Source organism: Henckelia pumila, chromosome 2 (genome assembly GCF_033568475.1).
Source record: "Henckelia pumila isolate YLH828 chromosome 2, ASM3356847v2, whole genome shotgun sequence".
NCBI lineage: Eukaryota > Viridiplantae > Streptophyta > Magnoliopsida > Lamiales > Gesneriaceae > Henckelia > Henckelia pumila.
The window spans coordinates 160,467,588-160,476,853 of record NC_133121.1 but is presented as its reverse complement, the minus strand read 5'-3'; the positions used below and the strand labels follow the sequence as shown (position 1 = coordinate 160,476,853).

Sequence of the window (9,266 nt, the reverse complement as noted above, 5' to 3'; positions counted from 1 at the left end):
TATAAGCATGTTGCCCCTTTTCCCTTAGCACTTAAGGACTCTAGGAAAGGTGAGGGGATTAAGGAGCTCTATGAAACTTTTCGTAGATGTGAGGTTAATATTCCATTGCTAGATGCTATTAAACAGGTACCTCGATACGCAAAGTTTTTGAAGGAGTTGTGCACAACAAATAGGAAACAGACATTGAAGGGTTGTCAGAAAGTGGAATTAGGTGAGAATGTATCTGCAGTGATCCAAAGAAAATTACCCGCCAAATGCAAGGATCCAGGTATGTTCTCCATCCCATGTACTATAGGAAATATTAGACTTGAAAAAGCCATGTTAGATCTAGGAGCATCAATTAATGTTATGCCATACTCTATTTATGCATCCTTGAAACTTGGCCCATTGAATAAGACTGGAATTGTCATACAATTAGCTGATAGGTCTAATGCATATCCTAGGGGAGTAGTCAAAGATGTGTTAGTGCAAGTGAATGAGTTGGTTTTTCCTGCCGATTTTTATGTGCTAGACATGGAAAACGGTGATCATAATAGTCCTATTTTGTTAGGCAGGCCGTTTTTGAAAACTTCCATGACAAAAATTGATGTTCACAGTGGCACACTCACTATGGAATTTGATGGCGAGGTTGTGAAATTTAATATTTATGATGCCATGAAATTTCCTGATAGTGATGATTGTATGTTTTCTGTTGACATTGTGGACTTCTTGGCACAAGATTTTTGTGAGCATGCAGGAAAAGATGATTTAGATGTGGCTATTACAGCACCCATTATGCAGACGGAAGATGGGATTCGATGCAGTCAAGAAGTGGAAGAGATTGAGAAAATTCTGAATAGTTCACCTGAGCTACCTCAGTCAGGTAATGTCTCTTACATATCTTTACCAATTTCTAATACTAGGCGTCTTCCATCTATTTTGCAGGTGCCAGTGATCGAGCTAAAGACGCTTCCAAACTACCTTAAGTATGTTTTCCTTGGATAAGGAGAAACACTACCTGTCATCATCTCCAACAGCTTGGAAGCCGAGCAAGAAGAACAACTGGTCAAGGTTCTGAAGGAGAATAAAACTGCTATTGGGTGGACCATAGCAGATATCAAGGGAATTAGCCCGTCTACATGCATGCACCGAATTATGATGGAGGATGGGGCGAATCCCTCACGTCAACCGCAGAGGAAATTGAATCCACCAATGATGGAGGTGGTCAAAGCGGAAATTCTAAAGTTACTTGAAGTTGGGGTCATCTACCCAATTTCTGACAGTCAGTGGGTCAGTCCGGTTCAAGTGGTACCCAAGAAAACCAGAATTACTGTGGTGAAAAATAAGGATGACGAGTTGGTTCCCACCCGTATTCAAATGGGTGGAGATTTTGTATTGATTATAGGAAGCTGAATGCAGGAACTCGAAAGGACCACTTCCCTCTTCCCTTTATTGATCAAATGATTGAAAGGTTAGCATGTCATCCTTACTATTGTTTTCTTGATGGTTATTCTGGTTATTTTCAGATTGCGATTGCATCGGAAGATCAGGAGAAGACGACATTCACATGCCCATTTGGAACTTTTGCATACCGACGCATTCCCTTTGGTCTATGCAATGCACCGGCTACTTTCCAATGGTGTATGTTTAGTATATTTTCTGATTTTTTAGAGCACATATTAGAAGTCTTCATGGATGATTTTACTATCTATGGTGACTCTTTCGAAGACTGTCTGTCTAATCTTGCTCTAGTTCTTAAGAGGTGTGTTGAAACCAACCTGGTTCTTAATTCTGAAAAATGTTATTTTATGGTTGGGCAAGGTATAGTGTTGGGTCATGTCGTCTCATCTAAGGGGATGGAGGTAGATAAATCTAAAATTGATATTATTCAGTCTCTACCTTACCCCGTAAGTGTGCGGGAGGTGCGCTCTTTTCTTGGCCATGCAGGTTTTTACAGGAGATATATTCTGGATTTTGCCAAGATTGCATCCCCTATGTGCAAACTGCTGCAGAAGGATGTGTCATTTGAATTCAATGAGCCATGTAAAACTGCTTTTGATAAACTCAAGGACTCATTGACTTCAGCACCAATCATCCAACCACCGGACTGGACCAAGCCATTTGAAATTATGTGTGACGCCAATGACTATGCCATAGGAGCGGTATTGGGACAAAAAGTTGGGAAGACATCGCACGCTATCTACTACGCTTCGCGCATTTTGAACGATGCCCAACGAAACTACTCCACTACTGAAAAGGAGCTTTTAGCAGTAGTTTTTGCTTTAGAGAAATTTCGTTCATATTTACTTGGTGCTAAAATTATTGTTTATTCTGATCATGCAGCTCTTCGTTTTCTGATGGCGAAGAAGGAGGCAAAACCAAGACTGATAAGATGGATACTACTGCTGAGCGAATTTGATGTGGAGATTAAGGACAAGAGAGGGACCGAAAATTGAGTGGCTGACCACTTGAGTCAACTAGTTCATGTTGAAGAAGAGTTGAAGTTACGAGAAGAATTTCCTGATGAGCAGTTATTTTCAGTCAGCACGGAATTACCATGGTACGCAAATATTGTGAAATATTTAGTTACTAATGGATTCCCTTCTGAATTCTCTAAGGCACAGAAAGATAAGGTCCGAAGTAATGCTAAATATTATGTGTGGGATGATCCATACTTGTGGAAGCACTGCGTTTATCAAGTCATACGACGATGTGTATCTACAACCGAGGTAATCCCAATTCTTACATTTTGTCACTCATATGCTTGTGGTGACCATTTTGGAGCAAAAAGAACAGCTAGGAAGGTATTGGACTGTGAATTTTTCTGGCCATCCATATTTCAAGACGCTTACATGTTTTGTAAGTCATGCGCTCAATGCCAAAAGACAGGTAATATATCCCAGCGTAAGGAGATGCCTCAGCAACCCATTTTAATATGTGAAATCTTTGATGTATGGGGCATCGACTTCATGGGGCCTTTTCCTAGTTCATATGGATTTATTTATATATTACTTGCTGTGGATTATGTCTCGAAATGGGTGGAAGCCAAGGCCACCCGTACTGATGATTCTAATGTGGTTGCAGAATTCATTCAGCATAATATTTTTTCTAGGTTTGGAATTCCAATAGCCCTCATTAGTGATAGAGGAACGCACTTCTGCAACCGGACTGTGGCTAGTTTATTGAAGAAATATCATGTGACGCACAAACTCTCCACTGCGTATCACCCGCAATTGAATGGCCAAGCCGAGGTCTCAAATCTAGAAATCAAATCCATTTTGGAGAAGACAGTGAATCCTACTAGGAAAGACTGGAGTTTGTGCTTGGATGATGCACTGTGGGCATACAGAACCGCGTTCAAGACACCGATTGGGATGTCCCCATATCGATTGATTTTTGGGAAACCATGCCATCTGCCTGTCGAATTGGAGCATCGAGCCTACTGGGCTATTAAAAATTTCAATATGCAGACGAATGAGAGTGGAGCACATAGAAAGCTGCAGTTGCAAGAACTAGAAGAGATACGCAATGATGCATATGCGAGCTCAAAGATTTACAAGGAAAAGACAAAGGCGTTCCATGACAAGATGATCTCTAGAAGGGTGTTTGAAGTCGGTCAAAAAGTTTTGCTCTATCACTCACGACTTCGATTATTCCCAGATAAGTTGCGTTCTAGATGGATTGGCCCGTTTGTTATCACTGATGTCTTTCCTCATGGTGCATTGGAAATAAAAAGCTTGGAAACTACGAAAACATTCAAGGTGAATGGCCAACGATTGAAGCATTATTTTGAAGGGGTCCAAGCGAATGCGGAAGAGGATGTGCATGATCTCACACTCGATGATCTGCCACAGATTGATTAAATTCACAGCATCCAGTCGGGCTGATGACTATAAACCAAGCGCTGTTTGGGAGGCAACCCAAATTTTTTTTTTTTTCGTCTTTGCACCTCTGTTTCTTTCGTTTCTTTTGTCATTTTTTTTTTTAGTTTTTACTGTACTAATTTTGAGTGACTTGAGAATTGATTTGGTTTTACTTTTCCACAGGTTTTGTCACACAAAATTGGGTAGATTCGATGCCCAAGCGCGCGCGCCCCATTCCACTGGGTGCCCGCGCAGCTTCAAAGTCAGAAAACATACTTTTTGCGAAGGCCAGGAGCGGGCGCCCGACCAAACCGCGCGCCCGCGCGATTTCTCATTTTCGGAAATTATAAAAAGACGTCAAGCAGGTGCGCGCGCCCCACTACACCGAGCGCCCGCGCGAGTCCTGGGCACCAATTCGTAGAAACTCGATGCGCAAGCGCGCGCGCCCCACTACACTGAGCGCCCGCGCGATACAACCTCTCGGAATAAAAAAATTTATGCGATGCGCAAGCGCGCGCGCCCCACTACATTGAGCGCCCACGCAACGGGTTTTTAAAGAATCCGAGGATCGATACAATCTTCACTTTCTCATCTATCCTACAATCTAAAGCCCTAAATCCCTAAAACCCTCCCACTCTCACTCAATATTCCTCTCCAAATCGTTTCCTTCTTTGAGAAATTGTCTTCTACATCCCACATCCCTATCACCAAATTCTTTCCCCAATTTCTCTCAACCCATCGAAGACGCGTGAATTTGGGTCGAGTTGCTCATCTCGTCCGTGGGAATTGTTTGAAGATTTTCAAAGTCGGACATCGAGTTCTATCTTATATTGGGTAAGTGTTGGCTTTCATCTCTGGGTTTGAAGCTCTTCTTCAAGCCGAAATTAATATTGTGAAGTTGTGAAGTGTGGATTTTGTTGAAGTTTGGGGGGAATATTATTTGTGAATCGTTTGGTTGGTGATTGTGGTGAAGTTGTGCAGTCGGTATTGTTGAAGTTTGGAGGGAAGAAAAGAGTGTTATATTGGCATATTTGAATACGTTTACAGAAGTGTACCCCAAGTGTTTGCTAGATGGCGCCCAAGAAGAAAACTAAGTTTGGTGCTTCTTCTTCTTCTACTCCCGCTCCTACCGAAGCTAATAGACGTTTTTGGAACGCCCAGGCTGCTGCATATTATCAATAATGGCTTGGGAAAAACATCCTAGCCGAGCGAGGATTCAACACATCTGTTGTTTTTGAGCCAAGTGCTTTTACGACGAGTATTGGTCGGGAAATTGTTGCCCGACAATGGCAGGAGTTTGCGAAGCAACCTCAGGACGCAGTTGTTCCTTTGGTTAGAGAGTTCTACGCCAACCTAAAAGTGAAACATGTTCAGTTGAAGGGACTCATGCATGGGAAAATGGTCCCATTTGACTCACTCCATCAATACTCTTTTTAAGATTCCCCCGGTGTATCACGATAAATATCTAGAATTCAAAAATAGTGACATTGATTACGAAGCTGTTATTCGTCGCATCTGTCGACCAGGGGCTGAGTGGCGCTATGGGCGTGATGGTATGACATCAAATTTGAAGAAGACTGAATTGCAATATGAGGTCAATCTGTGGTATAACTTTATTTGCGCTCGCCTGAAGCCGACCGACCATGAGCACAAGGTTACACGGGATCGAGCTCTATTGCTCTATTGCATTGTGGAGGGGAAGTCCATTGATTTGGGACTAGTTTGTCAGGAGACTATTCTGCACGTGGTGCAAGGAAAGACGAGTGGTGGTCTTGCTTTGCCTGTTATTATTTCTGACCTTTGTGAGGAGGCCGGGGTGGATTGGAGCCCCACGGAGGAGATTTTGAAGCCCATCGCCGCCATTGCATTTGACTGCAACACCCGCTTGGTAACTCCAGTGCAGCAGCAGCAGAGAGAAGAGAGAGCTGCAACACGTAGAGCACAGGCACCCCAGCATCAGTCGGCTCCTTCTGCGACTGATTGATTGACTAGACTAGAGGAGAAGGTGCGACTGTCATGACAGGAGCAGCAGCAGCAGAGAGAGGAGATTCGAGCTATGCAGCAGACGTCTGGCGTCTTTATGAACTATATGATGGACCTCTCTGCAGCTGTTCTCCCGCACTACTTTCCTGATGGTGCCAGCTTCCTACCTCCGCGACCACAGTGGCCTCCGATGTTTGGCCCGACTGACCCTCCTCCTGATCCACATCCTAATGGTGATGGTGGTGACCACTGACGGTCATCACCCGAGGTACATGTCCTGTTTCTGTTCTTTTATACTGTCATATCATTGAGGACAATGTATGTACCTAAGTTTGGGGGGAGTTCAGTAGGTTGTGGATTTTATTGTGTTTTGTCTTGTTTATTTGAGTGTCAGTGTGGTTGTTTTTATGTGTCGAGTTAGTTAGTTTGTTTCTTTGCTTGAGTTGTAAGAGTTGCATAACTTTTGAGAAAAAAAAAATAAGAAGTGGAAATATAGCCGATGATGATTTTTAGTTGTGTTAATTGAAAAAAAAAATTGACTCCTTGAATATCTGCCTCCCTACGAAATTTTTTTTTTGAAACTTTGACCAAGTGGACTTCAAACTCCTATATACTTTGTGAATTTTGTTTGATCCTGAGTTTGAAACAGACAGATATAGATAGGATTGAGGCGTTGTTTGGATCATTTGGGCCTTTACTGATTAATTCATGCAATATCCTTAGTTGCCCTTTGAGCTTTCACATATACATGAGCACATGAGGTGCATTTGCTGAGTATTTGTTGTGCAAAATCACCGTTTACTATTGGTGATTCTTCTTTTTCTGCACTGGTTAAATTCATGTGAGTTAATTGTGGAGAGAGATTAATCTAGAACTAGCTTGAACATCCCTCGAGGCGTAATACGGGTATACTGTGACTTAGGAATGAGATAGGCAATTTTTCTGAATTAGATTGAGCCTTTCAAGCCACCCTTAATACATTGTGTCCCTAGTATCTCTTTTGAGCCTAATTGAAAACGAATGGCATGCGTGAAAACGTGTGATAAAGCCCCATTCAACATTATTTCAAGGTCCTACAACTACTACCTACAGATTAAACACTATTTCCTACCTTTAGGGAGTAATTACATGTTTGATTTTTATACTCTTGATTTGAATGCTAATAAATGGATAGTGTGTTGAGAAGTGCAACGAAAAAAAATCGAAAGAAGTGTAGTAGTGGAGGGGATGAGAAATAAAAGAAATAAATAGATTGGGTGGAAGGAAGAAATCTGAAAAAAAAAAAAAAAGAGAAAACTGTGAATAAAAGGCGAGTTGAAAATGAAAAAAGAAAAAAAAAATGGAGTTGAAAGAATGAAAAAAGTTTTCCATGTGAATGAAAAGGAGTGGATTTAAGGGATAAGATCATATTTTACTCCCTCTTTGAATTCTTTCCTTCGTTTGTAGCCATAAGCCCAGCCTTACATTATAAGCCGAATAAGACCTATGGACAGAGTCACAGTCGCCTAATATACTAGTGGAGAGGGGTTGTGAGAGTTTAGCTTATGGATTATCGATTGACATTTTTGATGAATATGAATTTTGATCAAAACACGCACACACTATATTCTTTCTTGAGCTAATTTCATTGTGAGCATTTTTTATTGAATACCCTTCATGTTGATTCCGAGTTACCTTGAAAGTCCTCATGATCTATAGATGCTTGAATTGAGTTTGGGGGAGAATGTTGTGAACGTGAGTTGCGGAGTCTAAAAGTCTATGAGGTTGAGCTATGTTTCTTACTTAAACAATTTTCCAATGTTAGGAGGATGTGATGTGATTGGATTTGAAAAATTATGATTTCGTTGCTGAGGCTATTGATACACGATAATTATTGATGATTATCTTATATTGTGTATACTTATTTTTATTAGGTGTTTTGTTTTGTTCGGGACGAACAAGAGTTCAAGTTTGGGGGAATTTGATAAGTGCATTTTATGCGCTTATATTGCTTAGTATTTAGCTTGAATCTTGTATTTGATTGGTAGGTATTATGTGATGTTATGTTGTTTTTGTTGGATGAAGGCAAGAAGAGCCTTGGATTTGATTTGATGGATTTAAGCTAGAAAGAATGGAAGAAAAATCAAAGATCAAGACTTGAAAGATGAAGATAAGAAGAAAATACGAAGCGAAGGCGCGCCCGCCCGCGCCGCTCTGAATATTGTGAAAAGCGTACATCAGGCGCGCCCGCGCAGTAATACCGAGCGTCCGCGCGATGGTCTATAGCAAACAAGGAATTTATGCATGGGAGTGGAGCGCCCGCGCCACTCTGAAGAATGCAAGATGCGAAGAAGCTGCGCGCCCGCGCCGTCGTGCGCAGACTTATTTTTGGAAGAGTTTGTTTTGGAAACTGTTGTTTTAATTCCTAGGCCTATCTTTGGACGATTTGTTGTCAAGATATAAGTCTTTTATTAAGTTTTAAGAAAAGGACGGAGACTTTCAGTTGGGGTGGAAGATTTATCTCTTGCAAAGACTAGGTTTTTTCTGAGAATTCTAGAATTCCGCCTTTTATTATTATTTTTATTTTGTTCTTCATGAATTATGTTGGCTAGTTCTTAATACTTGGTTAAGGAAGACGAAGCCCTTGATTAATTTATTCGTGAGATTTATGTTTTACAGAGCTTGATTATTGTTAAGTATCAATCATTATTTTGATTTATTTCATGATTGTATATTTGATTATTAGCTTGATCACCTGATAATTCTTATATAAAATCTACTGCTAAATTGGAGTTTGAATCCGTGATTGTTTGAATTATCTGATTTGCGAAGCAACTGCAATTAATAATCGTCCGCTTGTGAGATTAGGATTTGTAGGGATAATAATTAACTTGGCTAAATTCATCCGCTTGTGTATGGGTTGTCTAGATTTATCAGTTTCACTAGTTTGCATGCTATCGTGGGTTTAAATCTAATCGCTTGTATTAGGTTAATTCATTGGTAAGGGTTATCTTAGAACGCTTGTGTCTAGTTAACTACAATTAAGGTGAAACATGAATTTAATTTCCAATGATGAATATTCAACAGGATTAAATATTTTTAGATAATCGATGATCGAACGAATGACATCAAGGGTGTAGTTGACCAAAACCAATGCTTGTCTCTTATTGAATTTTCCGTTGTGATTTAATTGTGCTTGGTAATTGATAGAATTGCATTCATAATTGTTTTTAAATTTTAGTGGATAAATTTCAAACAAAAAACCCCTTTTTACTATTTTCGTATTTTTAAAGATCACGGAATTTTATCTTTTCTCGTGGGAACGATCCCTACTCACACTACTGCATGTTTTTATTTATTTGAGTGAGTCGGGTAATTTGGGCGTACACGATAAGCACTACCAGTGATTAATTTTGATTGTATTGTGCTTGGACTGTCAAAATTTTGAATATATTATCGGTA

The 9,266-nt window shown here is 40.5% G+C and overlaps 1 protein-coding gene across 1 annotated transcript; it reads left to right on the top strand.

Moving 5' to 3' along the window:
- Window positions 1–654: 654 nt before the first annotated feature.
- On the top strand, window positions 655–3,842 carry LOC140878795 (uncharacterized). The gene is made up of 4 exons (XM_073282414.1): window positions 655–924; window positions 1,506–2,141; window positions 2,776–2,783; window positions 3,092–3,842. The coding sequence occupies exons 1-4, from the start codon at window positions 655–657 to the stop codon at window positions 3,840–3,842; spliced, it is 1,665 nt and encodes a 554-aa protein (XP_073138515.1).
- The last annotated feature ends 5,424 nt before the right edge of the window (window positions 3,843–9,266 follow it).